At 41.6% G+C, this 23308-nt stretch overlaps 1 protein-coding gene across 2 annotated transcripts in view; it reads right to left on the bottom strand.

The window, feature by feature from the left end:
* GON4L (gon-4 like) overlaps positions 1 to 23308 on the bottom strand; it is a 3426849-nt gene that overhangs the window by 1950114 nt on the left and 1453427 nt on the right. For both annotated transcript variants that reach the window (XM_044080158.1, XM_044080159.1), the window contains 2 exons: positions 20136 to 20237; positions 4522 to 4562 (listed from right to left, as the gene is read on the bottom strand). In XM_044080158.1, the coding sequence (XP_043936093.1) occupies positions 4522 to 4562; positions 20136 to 20237 (143 nt within the window). The remainder of the gene's footprint in view (positions 1 to 4521; positions 4563 to 20135; positions 20238 to 23308) is intronic.

Raw genomic sequence — 23308 nt, 5'->3', positions numbered from 1 at the left:
AATGCAAGCTAAAAGAGGACTGAACAATGGTAAAGTAGATTAGACAGAGATGGTAGCAATGTGGGTATGTTTTTGACTGTATGAAACATAAATGGAGAAAAATAAATTACAGAGAGTAAATGCATGGAAGTGAGCTGAATCAGGTTCCAAAAACAAGAAAGGGATTTTCTTTCTTAACATAGTTTTTATCATTACGAATATGTATAATTATGGGTATAAATACCCAGTTCTATTTTATTTCTGAGTTCTGATAACATTATGAATATTTCATAACACAATGCAGTCATGTCAGGGATTATGGAAGCAAGGAGGCATATTACTATATCCTTATGCATATCCTTAGTCATAGATAACAAGAACTCTTTCCAGTTTTAATCACGGCCAGCCTTAAGTAAGATGGAGCCCTAAACAGCCTTCAAAGGCACCTCCCCAGGGCATTCCTACCTATTTCCAGGAACCCCTGTTACACATTCAAAGACACATACACTCCCCCCAAAAAGCCAAAAATGTTTAAAGATGATCTCAATGATCATTAAACTGCCTTTTTCTTTAATACACAACCTGTAAGCTCTGACTACAAAAGGCAGCTTCTCTCCATATATGCCTCGGATGTTGGCAGACATGCACATTCTAACAGCTACACATCGTCTCCTAAGGATGCCTACCAATGCAGGTTTAGTATCATTCTAGAAAATCTTTTCGGCCAACAAATCTAGATAGTTAGTGTTAAACTGTAGTTGTACATTTTAGGTACATAAGTAACAGTGAAGGTACAGGTTGAAATTCTGAGTGCCAGTCTACAATTACAGATAATTATTTTTCCATATAAACACTTTCAGGGACAAATAACATTTATAGTTTTGTAGATGATAAAAGCAGAATATATTTAAGTTTTTATATGTTACACATTTGCTAGTAAGAACAAGAGAAATGTGTTTATTTCTTGTAAAAGAAATCTAAAGCAATGATAACCAACCTTCTATATCTGTACATTGCGTAGGCTACTATCACACTAGATTGAAAAGTGCAAACTATAATAATCCTCTCATCAGAAACCCACCCCTACCTCACAAAATGGCATGAGACTTCGGATAACATAGACATGGCTTGTAAAAAATTGATTAAAAAGAAATTAAACAATGTGAAATTAACTTACTGCAACACTCTAAATAGAATGATGGGATAAGTGAAAACATATCTCATTAGGGAACAGTGTCTCTAGCAAGATCTACCTTTAACAGCAGCTTTAGCAGGAGTTTACAACATGAGCAAGACATTTGTGCACTTTGAAATCATTGAGAAATATTTCAGCTTCTGTGCCTTGTGAAAACAGAAAAATAGATGTTAACTGGGAATGGCTCAAGGGTAAGTTAACTGTACTGCTTGGGCAAGCAGCAGAGTTATTACTAGAATGAGACCTTTTTATCAATATGAGTACACAGACTAGTAAATATACTATACCAGAAAATAATATATGCTCCAAGTATACATAATTTTGCCACACAACCAAAAGTGTACATTATATATTGCTCAACACACAAAATTAGATTCCCACTATTTTTTTGTCTCCCTTTCTCTACCTCCATGACATCTGTACTCCAGCAGTTCACTTATTCTGTGAGGTTGGGAGCCGGTCACTGTTGAGCCAAGTAAGATCACTATGGCCCATCTGTTCCTGCAATGGAAACCTACAGGCTCATCTATTCCTCCACTTTTACGAATCAGGTAGTGGGATGTAGGCCTGTGTGCATGCTGGTTCCTTGTAGCAGTCTACACCTAAGACTGTCTGCAGACTTGACACAGCTGCCTGCCCAAAGGTGGCGTGCATACTCCAATGCACACTTCCTATTCTCTAACTTACCATTAAAGTCTTTGAATGAAGAAGTAGATGCCAACAATGCTACTACGGGAAAGCAATGCACCAAGCCAGAAAATGATGCAACCCAAGCAGCCTTCCTCCCAATGAGTACAAGGCAAACCAGTGCCAAACACTCATGCTCATCTTCCCTCATTCAGTCCCTCAAGTGTCCATGCTGTTAACAGAATGTGGGTCATCTGGGCTGCTAACCAGAGCTTCATTCTTTTACACTATAGGGCTAGGCATCCCACTCATCAACATTATGCAAATCCTTGTCACTAAGAGTTTCATATTATTATTATTATTATTTGCACGGTAATACCAATAGACAACAAACCCATTCCAGCACCCAAACAACTATTTACCTGAATGTTTATCTCTAGATAGGTCAGACAAAAGGGCTGCACCAAGAAGGCTAAAGAATCACAAGTGATCCTTGACCTCCAGGCTGGTGATCACTGATCTAAAGACATTTGCAGTAGGGATGCTGTATAATTTTAAAGTAATAAAATAAATGTCGAAACATGGGCTGATCTTTCTATATATTCAGAAAATATGACATACGTTAGTTTCAGCTCCTTGCACAAACAGTACCATGAGGAGCTACATCACATAAATTGCCTATAAACAAAACCTATGATGATTTTCACACAGATCCTCCTCCCACCTTCCTATGTCATGCTTGCATGTACAAGCATGTGTACACATGCATGCACACAGCACTCGATAACAGATCAACTATTGTTTACCTGTGATCAAATGACAGCATAGCTCAGACAGTTTCATATACAGACTACTTTCACATCTCTTAAGAATACCATTTTTGACTGTGTACACATCTGGCTGATCAACTGAAAGAATGGCAAAAATAAAGCATTTCAACTAGTTCCTCACAAGCAAACGCACACATACGCACACACAATGCCCCACACAGGCAAGTATGACGATCAGCTGCATTAATTTTGTCTGCCCACCTCTCATTAAAAGAGTGCAAATTTATCAAATGTAAACTTCTGACATCTGATTGTGATAAAGGAAAATAATGGCTACAGTAATTTGACTGCAATTAAGTAAACTGGTTTCATACAAACATACGTTGCCTAGGACAAGCTGAATGGAAGACTGGCTACTTTCACATACACCTTGCCATCAGTCCCAAATACAGTCCCATTTTCCTGTACATTTCTAATGTTTTGACGATGATGAAATATGAAACAAATTATGGCCAGGGTAACATTTAACTTTATTATGTTTAGATACAGAAATCCCCTCCAAATCTAGATATTTATTTGATATTTCTGCCACTTGATTGCAAAGAAGTGTGAACAAAATTATGACTACACTATCTTCTCAAACATATTCAGTCCCTCCCCTCAAGCCACACTGGTTAACATTGTGCTACAAAGCACCAAACTGGCTCTCTGCTTTCAAACACAGTCTTCACTTCCTCTTCTCAATTCCTTTGATTTTTGACTAAGAATATGAAAAAATTCTGGCCATGGAAAGGCATTTTGACTCACTATCTTCATAGGCAGTCAGAAACACTGGGGGTGTGATGTCACAGCAAGCCAAAAAAACAATTTAGTATTAATCATCACTTCTGTTTCACATCTGAATAAACTGTACGATTTCAACCTGTAAGGCAGCTTGTTTTGCTGTGAAAAACAGCATGGGGAATACTGCAGTCCTGTTTGCATTTATTAATTAAAAATAATGCATAGCTACAAGTGAAATGAACAGCAGGAAAAAAATCAGAAAAGGCACCCTTTACAAGAGTGATGCTCTAGGCAGCCACCTATCTGGCATATCCTTCGGGCCGTAACTGATTTTAATAAACAGACATTGGGTGTAAAAAAAATTAAAAATCAATTCAGAGCCACTGGCATCAAAGAATAAAGCCCTGACTATGGTCTACTTTATGTGGGTTAGATTAGCAGCTCAGGTGACTGATGGAGCTGGCATGATGGGTATTCTCACCCATTGAAACAGGAGGTTAAGGCAAGCACCATTCAATGTCTTAGAAGAAAAGCAATGCCACAGGGATGGCCCTAGGATGGGCATTGGCCACCAAGCCAGATATGCACTAGTTCTTATCACAGGGTAATGGAAATGGACACACATGCATATGTATAGGGAAGGCATTGTGGTTCCTTCAGTGATTTATTTCATCTATCTTCCAGCCAAGGGAGGAATTAGTGCATATACTTGTACATTCTCAACATCAAAATGCCAGTGAGGACAGAAATCACCCTCACAGCAAAAATAGCTCTTGACCCTGTGCTAAGGACACCACGTACAAGAGAACAACAAGATACTAGTTCAATCAGGGAGACAGGGTTACACAGCCTTTGTATATTACTGAGGTGCACACACACTAAAGCCAAAAAAAAAAAAAACTACTTATTTCTGAAACTGAGTGATATGCAAATTGTTAGTTGCAAAATCTCAACAACTAAAATCAGCATCTGAAATTAATACATACAGTAAAATTCTACCAGTGAGTGCCTTTCCATTCTCTGCTGTTTCATCATAAAACTTGAAGATGTTGAAAACCAGTTTAGATAACCAAGTAAAATGTTTCACCATCAGAAATTTGTCAGGGGATTAGAATATTTTTTTTTTAAATCAGAAAAAAAGATTACAACTATAACTGCAAGACATACCGTTTCGAATAATTCCTCCATCAGTTCATTCACTTCTTTTTCTTTAAAAGAAAAAAAGACAATCAGTAAATGTGAGAAAGTTTAATACATAAAACTTACCAGCTCAAAATGCATTCCATTTAATACTGCAATACAAGTGTAGAAATCATTAGAAAAAGAAATGTAAAAAAACGTGAATAACGAGTTAGTATCTTTTGCCATAAACTAATTTATTACCACATGGTTTTCGGTGAGGAAAATTCTTTTTGACTTTCGATGTTTTTGAGACTGAAAGCCTTATATTAGCCCAGGCTCTACAAATGAATGCAAAAATGGATGTAAACCAGGCTAAGACTTTTTACATACAATCTGTGCTCGACATATCCATACACCCCCTTTTTAAATTGCTTGTCCTGCTGAAGGTTAAATGTTACCAAGCTAAGCAAGGTAAGACCAGAGTTCCATATCACCAGCCATTCAAAGAAAAGACAGAGAGAGAGAGAGGGAGAGAGAGAAATTCCCTCTGAATCTTGACTCCATTTGGGGGACTTCTCCCAGTGTGTATTTGAGGCACCTTATACCTCCTGTTGGAGGTGTCCAGAGGCATTCTCACAAGGCATTCACAGAGAAATGCAAGTCATGTGCTCACCAGTATAACATATTTAGTCAGACTTAGGCTGGAGACTGGAAACTAGTAGATGAAGGCACCTTTGACAAAGCAACAAATCTATGGCCAGCATGAGACCTCTCCTGTTATGCATTACTCACTGTTGACTCTCCAGATAGAGTGATTCCATAATGATATTATTAACAAAGCCAGAGACAAAGTCTCTTGATCTCCCTAAAGCTTTTGATCTAGTCTCTCAACAAAAACGCCACTACCAACTGTCTTCTCTTGGGCTATCACAACCCACACTACTACGGTTTAATAATTATTTAACCGATGAACACCAGTCTGTTCAACGGCTTTCCAGTATTAACAGGAAGGAAGGATGGGAGAAAAAATGGTGTACCACAGGGCTCCATTTTCGGCCCTCTACTCTAATATACTTGCAGTTTACATCCATATATAACTTAGATACATGAGCTTCCTTCATACAGTAAACTGATGATTCTACCCTTCACATGTATTTCTGACAACCTAATACATTGTTAGAGAATTACTCAAGAAGCCTTTAACTCTGTAGAAAGTTGGCTACAGGATTATCACCTGCTATTAAATCCCCAAAAACTAAAATACTTCCTTCTTTTTTCCCAAAATCCCATTTCCATGAAAAAAAAACAACTTTAAAATTTCTTCCTTAAATAATACCATAACTGAAACAATCCTGCATAAAAAACTATTTTGCATGACAATTGACAGCAGTCTTAAATTTGACTTACATACCCATATCATCATCAAGAAAACCCATCGAAAACTAGGCACCCTACACAGAGTAAAGAAATTCCTTACAGACTCTGGCAAGGTAACTCTAGCGATGACTTGACCTTCTTCTCTTATATGAAGCCCCTATCATGGCTAGCCTACAAGCCTCACTTAGTTCTAAACTGGAACAGTGCTATAACAAAGTTGCCAGATTCACTTGCAACAAACCTTACCAGGCCCACCAGCGTTTAGCACTAAAAACACTTAACTGGTTTGAGCTTTCTCTATACCGATCTTATACGCATCTTACCTTAACCCATAAAGTCATCCATACACTGTCCACCTACCCAGCAATTAGACCCCTACTCCAATATTATCTTCCAAATCATCCCTTGAGTCAAATGAAGTACAGCTATGTACACTTACCATAAATGTAGATGTTCGAGTGTATTCACTGTTGCAGTCATCACCTGTGGGTTATCCCTGCTGTGGTAGCGCTTGACCGGCCCGAATACCATAGCCAATGTGTTTCTGCGTCAGCTGCTGTTGCTTGCTGCCTGATGTCAGGTCATTAGTGCTATAAAGGAGGGCAGCAGATGCCACTACATCAGTGTTTCTTGCCCTAACCAGTCAGAGGTCCAAATAAATATGGTAAACAGGTCCTGGTGGCTAAAAGCCACCATTAGAAACTTATGTCTCCCCAAAGAAAGAAGATACAAGGGGGAAGGAGGGGGGAAACCAGGACTGCAACAGTGAATACACTTGAACATCTATATTTATGATAAGTGTACACAACTGTACTATGTTCTTCGTGATTCACTGTTGCAGTCATCACCTGTGGAAGGATTCCCAAAAAGTGGTAGGATTAGTAAGAGACCTAGGAATGGGTCAGCAGGCCCTGCAGAACTGTAGAGGCAAACCCTGCCCTAACCTTAGAAAATAGAGGTAGGTGGTAAAGCTTGATAAAGGTATGGAGAGAAGTCCAGGTGGAAGCTTCCAGGATGTCCCAGGTGGGAACTCCTCTGAGGAATACTGTGGACATAGAGGCTGCCCTAGTGAAACGGGTTCGAATAGACTTGGGGGGGGGGGGCTCCCATGCAATGTGTAGCAGAAATGGATACAGTGTGATAACCATTTGGAAATGGTTTGTTTGGAAATGGTCTTCCCCTCTGCTCCTGGGGCAAAGCTGACAAATAGTTGGCTTGTTTTCCTGAAGGGTTTAGTATGGTCTAGATAGTATCTCAGCTGTCTGTGCACGTCTAGTGAGTGCAGAATTATTTCCCCTTTGTTTTGAGGGTTAGGAAAGAAGGTGGGTAGATGCATGGCCTGGTTGAGAGTTACATTAGAAACCACCTTGGGCATAAAGGAGGGATTAGTCCTCAGGGAGACCCTGTCTGCATGGAAGATGATGGAGGGCTCAAAGGCCATCAGTGCCTGAAGTTCTGAAACCTTTCTGGCTGAGGTGATACCTAGGAGAAAAGCAGTCTTCCAGGAGAGGTATCTTAGTTCTGCAGAAGCAGCAGGTTCGAAGGGTGGTAAAGTTAGTTTTTCCAAAACATAATTCAGTTCCCAGGCTGGAGTGGGTGGCCTTCTGGGAGGTCTGATATTGGAAGCCCCACTGAGAAATTGCTTAATCAAAGGATGGGAGAACAGGGGCTGTTCTGTATCAAATTGAGTTGAAATGACTAAGGCGTGGACTTTAATAGAGGAGAAGGAGAGGCCACTATTAAGTAGCTCCATTAGGTAGTCCAGGATAACAGGGATGGAAGGTTGTGAGGTATTTCCCCGTGTGGACTGGCTCCAGGAGCAGAAACTTTTTCATTTTCTTGCGTAAGATTTTCTGGTGCTGGGCCTTCTGGCCTCTGTGATAATGTCTAGGACCTGTCTGCTTAACAGGGGCTCCTTGTTAGCCTTTAATGTATTAGCCATGCTGATTAGTTTGAGAGTCTGCAAGTCTGGATGCAGCACCCCCCCCACCTGAGTTAAGAGGTCTGAGATCAGGGGAAGCTGCCTGGGAGGCTGTAAGGTCAGGCTGCGCAGTAAGGGGTACCAATGTTGTCTGGGCCAATCTGGAGCAATGAGGATGGCCTTTGGTCTCTCCCCCCTTATTTTGATCATTACCTTGGGAATAAGAGGCAGAGGAGGGAATGTATACACAAAGAGGGTGTCCAGGGGGAGGTCAACACATCCACCTTTCACAATAGGTGGTGATGCTCCCTGGTACAGATTTTTTTTCAGCTGATGGTTGAGATGTGAAGCAAAGAGATCCACCTCCTGACTCCTCCCCACCTGAGTAATTTGTAAAAATATTTTTCTCTGGAGCTGCCATTCGTGGGGGTCCAGTAAGTTTCTGTTACATGTTCTGCCAGGGTGTTGTTGATCCCTGGTAGGTATTGGGCTGTCAGCCACAGGTTCATGGCTAGCCTGCACAGAGGGTATGATTCGGTCCCTCCCTGCTTATTGATGTACCACATTTACTGTGGTGTTGTCTGTTTTGATAAGGAAAACCCCTGGCTTGACATGGGGTTTGAAGGATGTCAGAGCCTTTTGTACTGCCATAATTTCCTTCTGGTTGATGTGTAAAGGGAAGGTGCTGGGCATCCCAAAGACTTTGGGTGCACCTGCCTTCTAGGTGAGTGCCCCAAGCTATGTCTGAGGTGTCTGTGGTAATGGTCTGCCCGGTTAGGCAGAGGGTGAAGGAAAGATCCTTGTTCTGGGCACAGGCCCTGCCCACCAGAGAAACTCTGCCCTTACACAGAGGATCAGAGGTAGAGAGGTCTCTAGAGGTTGAGAGTGATGACAACAAAGGCTCTTTAGGTACCACTGAAGTTTTCTCATGTGAATCCTGGCCAAAGGAATTAGAAGGATGCAAGATGTCATGTACCCTAAGACTTGCGGGAACTTCCTCGCAGTGAGCGGACATCTGGCAGCCAGCTGGGTAAAACAGAGAGGCAGGAAGCTCTGCTTTTCTGGGGATACGAAGGCCATTTGGGAAGCTGTGTCCAGCAGTGCTCTCAAGAAAATGATCTTCCTGCAGGGTGTTTGGCTTGATTTCTTCTCGTTGATGGTGCACTCTAAGGAGGTTAGGATGGTTGTGACAAAGAGGAGGTCCTTGAGGAGCTTTTCTTTGCAATCTGCCTGAATTTTGCAGTTGTCCAGATAAGGGTAAATTTGTATATTTTTCTGTCTGCAAAAGGCTATGGCCGGAGTTAAGCATTTGGTGAATAACCTGGGAGCAGTAGATAAGCCAAAGGGTAGCGCAGAGAACTGAAAGTGTTGTAATCTTGCTATGAAGTGAAGGAATTTCCTGCAGGATTCCCTTATGGGGATGTTGAGGTAGGCATCTTTTAGATCTAGGGTAACTAACCAGGCATTTTATTTTTGTCAGCATTGGCTGCAGCTGCTGCAAAGTTCGTATTTTGAATTTGGGGACCACCATTAAGGTGTTAAGAAGGGATAAATCCAGAATGGGGTGCCAAGTACCGTCTTTCCTGAGAACAAGGAATAGTCTGGAACAAAAGCCTTTGCCTGTTTGATCTGAGGGGACAGGTTCTACTACCACTTGAGATATGAGAGTTTGGACTTATTTCAATGCCTCTGCCCACTGATTTGGAGGTAAATCTGGGTACCCACTTGGCACTGGGAGTTCATTTAAGGAGAATTTGCATCCTTGAAAAATGATCTTTAAGACCCATTGGTCCTTTGTTACAGAAAAAGAGAGTCATTGAGAGCTTTTGCCATAGAGGGATGGCTTAGAACTCCCTGTCTTTGAAGTGGAAGTGATCCACAGTTCTCTGCTGTCCCTGGGATAGGAGTCTGGGTGGTCTGTCCCTACGGGGCTTACCTTGCCCCTGTCTGCTAGGTGCAGGAAAGGACCAGTGTTTTGAGGGAAAGTTCCTGCTGAATCTAGGAGGTTGCACCTGAAGAAAATCTTTTATTGTTTGCATAGATTTTGCTTTATCTTCCACCTTTTTAAGCACCTCTTCTGCTTTTACTCCAAACAAGCAGTCCTTATCCAAGGGTGCATCAAGTAATTTAGATTTGACATGATCAGGGAGAGGTTGTTCCTTCAACAATGAAAATCTCATAATGACAGATCCTGACACTGCTGCCCTGCTTGAAGCTTCTAGGGCATCATATCCACAGTGTAATGAGTGTTTAACCACTTGACAAGAAGAGTATGCTAACTTTTTCAAATAAGCATCTTCAGGAAAGGTTGAATTTTTTGTTTTAGTAGTTCCAAAGTGTGTTGTTGATATTTCAACATGTGGAACTGACAGCTGAGTGCTCTGATAGCTAAGGTTGCAGAGGTGTATACTTTTTTACCCCATCTGTCCAGAGCTCTGGAGTCCTTGTCAGAAGGAATAGTCTTTGCAGAAAGTACAGTTTTGTACCTAGCATAAATGTAGATGTTCGAGTGCTAATACAGCTGCAGTCATAACAGATGGGTTCTCCTGCCGTCAGGCAGGTCCTCGGTCGGCCGAATTCCAAAGTCTAGGTCCGGCGTCGGTCGTCGTCGCTTCTTCCCCGACGTCAGTGCGACAGGGGTATAAAGGAACCAGCCGACGCCATTTTCTTCAGTTTTTCTTGCCCCAGATGTCAGGTGCCCCCAGAAGGAAGGCAATAATAAATTTGTGTGATAATGCAGTGCTATATAAACAAAATACAGTAGTTGCAAGCAAATACATCATAAATGAAAACCCCAATCAGGTTGTATAAGGATGTGTTAGCCTATAGGCCTGTCCCAAGAGGGGAAGGAGGGAGGGAAACCTAGACTGCAGCTGTATTAGCACTCGCACATCTACATTTATGGTAGGTACAAAACTGTACTATGTTCATCGTGCATACAGCTGCAGTCATAACAGATGGGTAGAGTCCCAAAGCTAAGAAGGGGTGGGTAGGAACTAGTTGGAACTAGGAGGAGCCAAAATGCCCTGCAAGACTGCAGTGGCAAAGCATGCTCTAGATTTGGAGTATAATGGTAGGTTGTAGTGCTTGTAGAAGGTATGCACAGAACTCCAAGTGGCTGCTTCCAAAATATCCTTGGTAGGAACTCCTCTGAGGAAGGCTGCAGAGGTGGCTGTGGCCCTGGTGGAATGAGTTCTAATGCCTGTAGGAACAGTTTTGCCATGAATGGAGTAGCAAAAGCGTATGCAGTGGGCTATCCATTTTGAGATTGTATGTTTGGAAATTGGCTTCCCTCGGGCTCCTACCGCATAGGCCACAAAGAGCTGTTCTGATTTTCTGAAAGGCTTTGTTCTGTCCAAATAATAACGCAGCTGTCTGTGGATGTCCAAGGAATGTAGTAATCTCTCCCCTTTGTTTTGAGGATTAGGATAAAAAGTAGGTAAATGTATGGCCTGATTTAAAGCTACCCTGGATACCACTTTAGGCATAAAGGACGGGTTGGTTCGTAAGGAAACTCTGTCCTGATGGAAGATGATAAAAGGCTGGACAGCCATGAGAGCCTGTAGTTCTGAAACTCTATGAGCTGAGGTGATAGCCAGAAGGAAAGCTGTTTTCCAGGACAAATATTGCAAATCTGATGAGGCAGCTGGCTCAAAGGGAGGTAAGGTCAATTTTTCCAGAATGAAATTAAGATCCCAAGCAGGTACTGGTTGTTTCCTTGGAGGCCTTAAGTTCTTAGTCCCTCTGAGGAACTGTCAAGAGAGGGTGAGAGAATAAAGGTGGATCATTGTTGTATTCTGCAGAAATGGCATGAGGCAAGTATTTTGATGGAGGAGAAAGAAAGTCCACTGCTTAGCAGTTCAGCCAAATATTGTAGTATTTGAGGTAAATCCTTTTTCTCATTCCAGACACAAAAACGTTTCCATTTTGCGGAGTAAGCTTTTCTAGTTGATGGTCTTATGGCCTCCAAAATGACATCCTGCACCTCCTTGGAGAGTAGGGCCTGTTGTGAAGCTAAGGAATCTTCCATGCGGCTAGATTGAGTGTTTTTAGCTGGCTGTGAAGAGTTTTGAAGCTGTACTGAGTCAGAAGAAGAGGCAGTAGAGGCAGGGTCCATGGTGGGGAATGAGTCAGGCTCCTCAGGAGTGGGTACCAGTGCTGCCTTGGCCAGTCCGGAGCAATGAGAATCATCTTTGGTCTGTCTGCTCTGGTCTTCAATAGACCTTTGGGCAGCAGAGGAAGAGGTGGGAAGGCATAAACTGTCATTGATGTCCAACTGAAAGAGAGAGCGTCCACTCTCCAGGCCTTTGGATGGAATATCCTTGAGCAGAATTTTGTCAATTGATGATTTTTGTGGGAGGCGAAGAGATCTATGTCTGGCCTTCCCCATTCTTGGATTATTTCTGTAAAAACTTTTGGATGCAATTTCCATTCGTGTGGATCTGTCATATTCCTGCTTAGGTTGTCTGCCAGCGAGTTTTCCTTGCCTGGCAAATACTGTGCTTGTAGTTCCATTTGTAATTCCATGGCCATGTTCCAAAGTGACATGGCCAGTCTGCATAGGGGGTAAGAATGTGTTCCTCCCTGCTTGTTTATGTACCACATAACTGTGGTGTTGTCCGTTCTTATCAATAGTTGTCCTGGTTGTAGAAGATCCTTGAAAGCTATAATAGCATTTATTACTGCTAGCATTTCTTTTTGATTGATGTGCAGGTGCTTTCCTTTTTGGGACCATTTGCCTTGAATGCACCGATCTGTCATGTGCGCCCCCCAGGCATAGTCCGAGGCGTCTGTTGTGATGACTTGATTTGCTTGAGGCTTGCCGAATGGAAGACCTGTGTTTGTTTGGCATGCTTGAGCCCACCACAGAAATTCCTTTTGCAGACATGGAATCAGTGGTATTATTGTTTCCAAACTCTGGCTGTGTTGAGACCATATGTTTTTCAGGTACCATTGTAGTTTCTTCATATGCAGCCTTGCACATGGGATTAGTAAGATGCAAGATGCCATGAATCCCAGAGCCTGCAGGATTTTCCTTGCAGTCAGCCTGGTGCAATTTGCTAGTGTTTTGAAGTACTGTATTAGTTGCCCCTGTTTCTCTGGTGTGAGGTAGGCCATCTGGGTGTTTGTGTCCAAATTGGCACCCAGGAAAATTATCTTCCGAGAGGGTATTAGCCTTGATTTCTTTTTGTTGACTGTGTATCCCAGAGATTTCAATAACATTATTACATAAGCCAGATATTTCAGAAGAATGTGCTTGCTGTCCGCTTGGATCAGGCAGTTGTCCAAATAGGGGTATATTTGTATCCCTTGAAGTCTGCAGTAGGCAATTACTGATGCCAGGCATTTCGTGAATACTTTGGGCGCAGTAGATAAGCCAAAGGGCAATGCAGAGAATTGATAATGGGTTGAACCTGCAAGAAATCTGAGGTACCTTCTGCAATTTTGTCTGATTGGGACATGCAGGTATGCCTCCTTGAGGTCCAATGTTACCAGCCAAGACTCCTTGCCCAGCATGGGAAGAAGTTGCTGTAGAGTGAGCATCTTGAATTTTGGTACGAGTAGAAATGTGTTCAGGATGGATAGATCCAAAATAGGTCTCCAATCTTTTCCCTTCCTTGGCACCAGAAATAGCCTGGAATAAAAACCTTGACCTTGTTCGTGCGTAGGTACCTCTTGAATAGCTTTCATGTTTATGAGATCTGTAATTTGTTTTTGTGCCTCTGCCCTTTGATTGTGTGGCAGGTTTGGCATGCCTCTCATTTTTGGAAGGGTGTGAAAATGGAATTTGTAGCCTCTGTTTATAATGTCCAGGATCCATTTGTCCTTTGTTACAACATTCCAATTTTTTAAAAATAATGCCAGCTTTCCTCCTAAGGGGGCTGCCATTTGAAACCTGGTTGGCATGCAAAGGGGAAAGTCATTGGGTTTGCTTTCTGAAAGATTGCGAGTTGTCCTCACCACCTCTTTGTGTAGGAGCTTGCCATTGTCTGCCTCTATACGATCCTTGGGATTGTCCTTTGCCCCTCTGGCGCCTGTATCTGCCTCTTTGGGGTCTGTCTGTGGCAGGAAAGGACCAGTTTTTGGAAGGCCAATTTCTACTAAAACGTGGGGGTTGAACCTGTAGAAATTCTTTCACAGTTTGCATTGATTTAGCCTTTTCCTCCACTTTCCTTAATACCTCCTCAGCATTAGCACCAAATAGTACATTGTTTTGAAGAGGGGCGTCTAGTAATTTAGCTTTGACATGATCAGGCAAGGCTTGTTCCTTGAGCCAGGCATGCCTACGTATGACTGATCCTGTAACAACAGCTCTACATGAGGCCTCTAGAGCATCAAAACCACATTGTAAGGTATGCTTACCCACTTGTTCTGCACTATGCATCAACTCCTGCAACTCCTTCAGGTCTGGTTGTTCAGGTTGTGACATTTTACTCTTCAACCGTGATAACAAAAGCTGTTGATATTTTAGCATATGAAACTTGACAGTTTAAGGCCCTCATGGATAAGGTAGCCGAGGTATATACCTTTTTCCCCACCTTTCTAAGGATCTGGAATCTCTCTCGGAAGGCAATGGATTTTTGGCAATGGAGGCCTTAACTCCCTTGGGGCCCTGTGAGATGGTTTCTGGGTCAGCAGCATGGCTTTTGTAAAGAAATTGGTGTGAGACAGGAACCCTGTAGTACCTGTCAGGCTTAACTGGAGCTGGAGGTAGAGAGTCCGGGTTGAGTAAACATCATCTAGGATGTCCAAGACAGGAGGTATAGCCAGAGGCCTATGCTGAGGTAACAAGAGAAATTCCCTGAGCCTTTTCTTGGAATCTGAATAATCCTGGCCTTCCCAGTGGAAATGTTCCCTTAAGGTATGCAAAGTTTCCCCAAATGAGTAATCCTCAGGGGGGGGTGATACAGAAGGGATGGACTCCTCCACATCAGAGTCTTCAAAAGGGGAGTAAGAATGTTCCTCATCATCAGAGTGCTCTGAAATAATGGAGCCCTGATCAGAGGGGGGTGGAATCTTCCTCCACTCTGGGCCTTTTGTCCGGTGGGGGCTGAGAACCTCTGATAAGAGTAATTAAATCCTCAGCCATTTTAAGCATCTGTTTCTTAGGCATGGGGCCTGGAGATGGGCCCTGTGTAGCTGGTCTCTTAGAGTGCATGATTGCTTTAGACTTTGTGAAAGCCTTGATGGAGAAAGAAGAGGAAGGTCTGAAGACACCTTGAGTGGAGGTGGACCTGTCCACATTCTGAGTTTCAACGCCAAGAGTGGCTTCGGTATCTGTAGTCGGGGTGTGGGTCGAGGGGCCTGCGACCTCGGGCACAGGAGACACAGTCAATGAAGTGTTGTCGGTAATCAGGGACTGTGTAGGCGTAGACTGAGAACCGGACCACGTCTAGTCGGCTTTGGCGTGGTGTCGGTAGAGGCCGCGGACCTCGTGTGTCGGCCCTTGTCTTTGCGTTTTTTAGACAAAACCGGAGTCGGAGTATCCGACGACATAGTATAGTTAAATGCTTTCCCAAAATAATGCTGGGCGAACTCTGCCCGACGCTTAATAGTGTGTTTGTTGAATGTAGCACAAAAGCGACAGACCAAGACGTCGTGGTCTGGTCTGGGCCTAAACAAGGTATACAGAGGGAATGGAAATCCTTATGCGGTATTTGCTTCCCACAAGAAATACAATTATTAACTTTGTCTGACATCGGTCTGAGGCAAGAAAAGTTTCCCCAACGGGGTGCTTAGCTTTTAAGAAGACTTCAGTTTCCAAATTTCGTAATTTCAGGAGCTGGCCGACCGGCACTTGCGAACTGCTTCTGCTTCGGGCACCGCGCGGCAAGAAAGACCGAAGAAAATGGCGTTGGCTGGTTCCTTTATACCCCTGTCGCACTGACGTCAGGGAAAAAGCGACGACAACCAACGCCAGACCTAGACTTTGGAATTCGGCCGACTGAGGACCCGCCTGACGGCAGGAGAACCCATCTGTTATGACTGCAGCTGTATGCATGATGAACATCTAGCCTTAGCTTCTTTTGGTCCCTGTGTAATGACCTCCGGGTCTGCAGCAGGATTTCTGTACAGGTATTTGTGAGACTCCGGTACTCAGTAATACCCGACAGGTTTTCTGGGAGCAGGTGGGAGGGTGTCAGGAGTTACACTGGATTCATGGAAGACTTCATCAACCACCTCTAAGATTGGAGGGATGGCCAAGGGTCTGTGCTGGAGCAGGTCTAGAAACTCTCTTAGTCTTTTTTTAGATTGAGGGAAGTCCTGGGATTCCCAGTGGAAATGTTCCCTGAGGGTGTGAAAGGTTTCCCCAAAAGAAAGAACTTCTGGTGGGGAGGCAGAAGGAATGGATTCCTCTGTATCCTCATAAGTAGTCAGGGGTTGTTGTTCCTCTTCAAAATCTGAATAATCAGACTCCTCAGAATCCTGTTCTGTCAGTATTTCAGTGTCTGTCTTCCTTTTAGAAGTTGTGGCCTGACTACCCCTGATAAGGGTGATAAGATCCTCCGCCATTTTTAGCATTTGAGCTTGGGGTGGTGGAGCAGGAGTAAAATGGTGACTAGAGGTAGTTTTCTTAGGAGTGGCCTTGCCTCTAGGCCCAAGAGTATCCATCGGTCTGACAGAAATGGTAGTCGGAGAAGTCTTTTTTTTTTTTTCTAGATTCGGCGGTGCGAGAAACCTCCTTGGAAGCCGGTGCCTGTGTCTCGGCTCCGGACCAAACCAAGGCAGAGACAACCAAAGGCTCGGCGGACAAAGAAGATTTCTGCGGCATACCAGAATCCAAAAGGGTCTCAGTAGAGGCCTGCAAAGGAATCAAATCTGGTATCAGGGGGCTGCGAAGGCACCTCACTGAATTCTGGAGACTGATGAACTGCTTAGTGGTAGAGTCATTGGAAGGCTTAGCCTTGTGTGGTCTGTCTCTATCTTTATCCTTATGTTTTTGCAGAAAATTATGGCAATAGAACAAAAGAATAAAAGAAAGTCATACGGATTAAAGGATCACTTGTTGATAAAGTCATAGTGAAAAACTGTAAAAAGGGGAAGAATCCAAGTATGGTATGGATAGACTACAAAAAACATCATTTGACAGTATCCCACATTCATGGATGTAAGTGTGTTTACAAATGTATACGATAAACCCTACACTGACAGACTACATCACAGCAACCACAAAACAGTGGCAAACCACTCTGCAGTTAAACCATGACACAGGACAAATTGTATTCCAGGGATAAAAATCCAGAGGTGATATTTCAGGGTGACTCTCTGTCACCGTTGCTCTTATGCCTTGCCCTTAACCCATTAAGCTGTCTGCTTAACAGATAACGTCATGGCTATAATTTGGTTCCCAGAAAACAACAAACTGTAAAGACTTCTCATCTTCTCTTTGTTGATGACTTAAAACTGTACAGCTTTATCAGATGAGGAACTGAAAGCACAACTGCAAGTAGTCAAAACTTTTTCAGACTACACAAGACTGTCATTTGGTCTTGATAAATGTGTAAAGGCAATCTTTAAAGCAGGAGAGCTGCAGCACTAAGAAAACATCAGTTTGGGACAAAAATGTGACATAAAAGAACTTGAGCAAGAGGGAGTGCATAAATATTTGTGAACTGAAAAAGGATGAACAATAAAACGAACAAATGCGAATAAAACTAAGTAACAAATATTTTGGAAGACTTAAATTACTCCTGAAAACAGCGCTGACATCTAAGAACAAAGTTCAAGCTATAAACCAATTTGCTCTTCCTGTCCTAACTTACACTTTTAGAGCGACAGACTGGCCCCAAAAGGTGTTGGATAGATTATATAGGAAAACAAGAAGGATGCTTCATGCTCATCAAATGATTTAAAAAAAAAAAACAGAGCATACCAAAATTACATATTCCCCATTATGAAGGAGGTGTGAAACTGATTACATGTATGGACCTGCAATCATGGGACTGCATACATATCTGCTGACCACACAAGACTTCAAATACAGTGAAAGTTTTGAAATATATGAGGAGAATAAATCTAAGACGAGTTCCCTGCTTAGGCTAGCAGAAGCATACCGTTTGCAGGAATGGAAATTAAACAAGTAGAGAAAAATCTAATAGCAACTGAATGTGCCAAACAAAACAAAAAAATGAATATAAGGTGAATGATCAGATGAGAAGACAAGAAATGTGGAAAATGCATAAATATAGCTGCAAGTATAGAAAACTCCTGGAACAACCTCATGCTGATCAGGATTGAACGCAGGAATGGTTAAGGAGAGGCAAATTCAAATCAAAAGATGAAATTTTAATAATGACCGCCCAAGATATGGACTACTTGCACATTGGTTTACAAAGTCCATTGAGCATGTGAGAGAAACAGTTGCACACCTTGTTCCTGGGTTGTGACATACTAATGGCAGAAGGACTGTATACCGAAAGGCACAATAATGTGTCAAGACTGTTGCACTGGGGATTCTGCGAACATTATAACACTGAAGTAGCTGAAAAACCCTGGAAACATGAGCCACAAAACATCATAGAAAATTATGAAGTCTAAATCACATGGGCTCACCCATTACCAACAGTTCAAAACATAGATGTGAGAAAAAAAGATATAGTGGTCCGTGAAAAGAAGACAAAAGTAGCATTGATTGTTGGAATTGTTATACCCAGTAACTACAGGTGTCTTGCGTACAAAGAGACAAAGTCATAAAATATCAGGATTTACAGGCAGAAATGATAGCAATGTAGAAGAAAGATACCCAGACAGTTTCAATAGTAGTAGGAGCAAGGGGTCTTACAAAAAAGAATCTACAATCATATTCAGATATGTTACTGATACATGCAACTCTGTACGAATTGCAGGAGGAGTCATTACTGGACACACTGCAGGTGCTGCAAAGAGCACTTCTTGCTGACATCAAAGATTGAAACAATACTAATGTCATGACCTTTAATCATACTTTGACTTCGGAATAGGGTCCATTCCTGTCATGGTATTAGAAACCCACAAGATTTGTAGAAATTAAAGAAGAGATCCTCCTATCTTGTACCCTGAGCATATACATTTCCTTACCCAGTGGTCTGTGGTTAGTTCAATCTTCTGTGTTTTGAACAGGGGAAGCCTTTCTCCTTACTGATAAGGTTAAGCACGAAGTGTGGATAGGGGACTGCATTCAGAATTCTGAGGAACCTTAAAGTACATGGAAGAACACTACCCTGCCCCTTATATGACTGCCTACCTAGGCCCTTCACGGTCTCTATAATGACCACTGTAAAATGTCTTCTTTTTACTTTTTGAAAAAGCTTCTGTTACACTTCGCATGGAGTAAATGAAAAAGTTGCTTAACTGTCTGGAATTTTGCCCTTAGCTTTTAATCTTTTAAATCCTTCAATATAAAACACGAACTTTGGTGCAGCTGTCCAAAGAGGGAAATGAAAAATATTAACAAGCTAGTCAGTACTTTTGTCCCTTACCTCCCGACTTCAGACAGATAAAGGTAACAACCCTTCAGTGGAATCTGTTAGCTACAATCACACCTGTTGGTGACCTTTCCTGGGTACAGTATTGGTATCAGAAAAGTCTACAAACTACCGATTTAATTATGTCATTCATAATACAAATTAATTAAATATTAAAATAATAATGAAAATTCCCTAACTGGGCACTAAATATAGCTCATGAGTTACCCAAGTACAATACCAGAAATAGTAGAAAAGACTTTTCCCTTTAAACTGTACGTTTTACTAATGGACAGGCCCATACATGGGGGAGTTTCAATGCTCAGAAGCTGCATCACATGTCTGGATATCCCGCAATGGCATTTTTTAGGATGATGAAAATTAGCATCCTGTCACTCTGCTACAAGCTATTGAAATACTCATATAGCAAGAGTTTAATTCACAAGACAAGAATGTAGTTGCTAACACTTCAGTACTTCTTAATGGTAAAGACCGTCATCACACAAAGTGTGATGGTATGTAGGGCAGCAACTCCTACAAACAGAAAAGCAAAACTGGCTCTCTACAGCATAACAGTTCTAGGCCATACTTACAAAGGTAATCTTTTACAGCTTACCACATATGAACTGGCTTGAATATATCGCTTAATGGTCACAACTCAATGCAGCTACACAGGGAGGTAAAACTCTGAAATGGCACACACGTGAAAAAAAGATAATCTTGAAAAAGCACTGAATGGGGCAAGCACATAACAGTACAAAAGTGTATGATCTGCACAGTGAATATGGACCAGTAACTGCCACAGAAATGAAAGAAAAAACATCATTCGTAATAACAATTTCCAATTCTTTTTACCTACTTACAAATAAAAACAGACACTTATCGTTATGTTTTTCATACTCTGATCGAAGACTTACTTGTAATTCTCACTGCTCGATCATTTCGAAAGTCCTCCACATCTGGCTCATCAAGATCCTCAAGAAAATTGTATTCTGGGTCATCAGGATCATCTGCATCATCTGCAAGTGAAATCAAGTTAAAAATATATATATAAATAAAATAAACACCACCACTCTTACTTTTCTTCAACCCGCCATTTTTCCATGAATCTACCCAGTAATTTGATCTAATATGATATAAATTTTTCCCCCTGCATGCATTTTTTCAGATACATTCCACCCAAACGGTCTCAGCAAACAGCCAATGCTTCAGCTAATGTCAATGCAAATATGGTATACAGCTATCTACTTTTTTGCATAGCTCAGAGACAGTAAAGTCTTGTTAAGATTACTTAGGAGTATCAAGCAACAAAAGATCTAACTAAACCTGCCTTGCAGTAAGTCACCCTTTTAAAGTTAGACATGAAACATTGTGCTAACAGATGCTTCTAACAAGAGCACTCAAGTGGCACTGTAAACAGTGCTGCCATCATAAAGAATTCCACTCCTTGCAGCCATCAGCCATGCACTGCTTTCTAGTGCCTTAAAGAACTGAAGAAAGTTTGAGATTCATATCATTCAGGAAAAAAAATAGGCTAGAAAACATAACACATGAAAAGCTGAGGCTCAGAATTATGAACTGATGTTCAAAGAAACATCATTACAAGGATGCAAAGCATAGATGCTACTTGCCAGTAAACCAGTCTGTCATAAGACGCATACACAAATGATATGCACACCCACAAGCAATATGGAAGATAATCACTTCAGCTACAGCAAGGTGGGAGAAGCCCACATCACCAATGAAAGCTCATGCAGATAAAGAATACACAGTACAGAAGGCAATCAGGAGAGAATCAATCCTAATAGCATTAAATGTCAAACTATATATATAATCAACTGTTAAAATACAAAATACTTGTCAAGCAATATGACATAAGTCAAGTTGGGGTTACCTGCCACTCCCCAATGGGGGGTTACTAGTAGTTTCGCACAAGGCTCAAAGTCTTGTGGCCAATTTGTTTGGACAGTTCTTCTCAGAAATAAAAACAATAAATGGGAAATATGTTATGTGCAACCAAATATGCTGATGTCTGCAAAGTGGGTAACATAATTACTCCACTAAAAGTCACTGAATGTTACGGTGATGGTCTACCAAAAATATAGATGCAGCAAAGCAGTAATGACCTCACCTTTAATGCCAGCAAAGATGACATCAAGAGACTTGACAAAATAACATAAATATGATTAAATATATAACTAAAAAATAAATGGTTGGAGGATGAGAAATGATGTCAGTGAAGATCAATGACAGACAATATTTGAATGATACAAGTCCAAAAGCATATTCTGTACACAATCTAATTCTAAAATGGTATATTATTCCTAGGACAGGAATATAATAATACTTCAATGAAACACTACATTTTGCAAGTTTTGTACAAGCCATTTAAAACAACTTAGAAAAAGGTATGATGACTATCACAAAAAAAAAAAATTTTGAGAAAGGCTACAGAAATTGTCATTAAATTCACAAGTGGATTCTGTATAGTCTACAAGGTACTATCAGGTCTAGTTCTATTTTATTAAAGTCTATGCCTGGAACTTAAAGTTAGGCAGCAAACATGTAACTGGGGACCTAATACTAAAAATAAATATTAATAAGAAAATACCAGACACAAACTATCTCATTCACTGATATCTGCCAGCACTTGATTACTGAGGTGTCAAAATCTTGTGCGCTAGAAGAAGACTGGACTGCCTGGAGCTATGAACCACAGTTAAACATAAATGTGTGAAAACTCTTTTAAATTGAGCAAAACAAAACAGCTTTTTGCCTTACTTGATCAACTTAAATACTTTCTCACATGTAAGCAGCTTAAATGCTGTACTGGATGCCAGAAATCAGTATTGCAATTAAGCTACATTGTAACACTGGTGATGTATAATCATCTTTGAAGTGCTACAGGTCTGAATGACACAATGCAGTCCACATAACTAGCACTGCAGGCATACAGTGGAACACAGTGCAGTCAGTGAGGTAGGTATGAAACAGATAATTTTAAGGAGAAGCTTACTCTTTTCAATAATTAACATCCTTCAAAATAACCTTGATACAAGCTGATCTCACATACACAGCTACGTACAAAGACACAATACAAAAGCAGCAGTGCTCAGACTCACAGACTTAATTCCCAGTGGGAATGGGTGTGCATCAGGATTTAGCTTTGAGCCCACTCCTGTTCATACTGGTGACTATCAGCACAAAAGTTAGAGGACAGAACAACAAATCTGCTGTATGCACATGATGTGGCACAACAATCACACTCTGAACAGGAAATTTAGCAAATATGGAACTGTAAAGCAAAGCTGAAGACACGTGGCAAGAAAATGCGTACAAGCAAAAACAGAAGTCACAACAGCACATGGTAGAAACCAGATGAATCTCAAAAATGAGATAAAAGGGAATATACTGCAACACAGTAAACAGCTCTGAGTATCTTGCAGCTATGGTTAAGGAGAACGGAAATCTGAATGGAGAGATCAAAGATGCAATCAAAAGTACTGAAACCACGTAGCAAAGTACAAGGGGAATCATTTGACAACAGAATGCAAAATGAAAAGTAGTCCAATCAGTGCTTCTGTATTGAACAAAAAACTGGGTTAGTGAAGGCACAGCAGCTGAGAAGCATGGTGGAGATGAAATGCCTGAAACAGGTAGCGAGATGTACATGGTAGGACAGACAAAGACATGAAGATATCAGAGTTAAAGCCAAAGCAGCCTCAACTGCAGGGAGGTACAGGACAACAGACTAATTTGGGAGAGAGAGAGAAAAAAGGCAAAAGGAGATGATGTGCTTTTTGTAAGAGAAGACCTGCGACAGCTGGGAATAAATGTCAAAGATGGTAGGACAGCAGAAATGACTCGAGAGAGGCAGTGATAAAATGACACCCTTACCCTATGTACAAACAGGGAAGAAAAGGGTTAAATACAATCATAATGACAGTGATGATAAGCTGATCTGCTATCAAAGGGAAAGGGCATCTGCCTGTCTGAGACACTGGCAACTAAAAATCTTAAAGCAATCTAGGAAGCTGAAGAGATGGCCAAGGAGCTTAAGTGACTGATGCCCAGCTTTCCTAATTCAGAA

This window comes from Protopterus annectens, chromosome 8.part0, assembly GCF_019279795.1.
Source record: "Protopterus annectens isolate FY-2018-M chromosome 8.part0, PAN1.0, whole genome shotgun sequence".
Lineage (NCBI taxonomy): Eukaryota > Metazoa > Chordata > Ceratodontiformes > Protopteridae > Protopterus > Protopterus annectens.
This window is presented reverse-complemented; position numbering and strand designations above follow the sequence as displayed.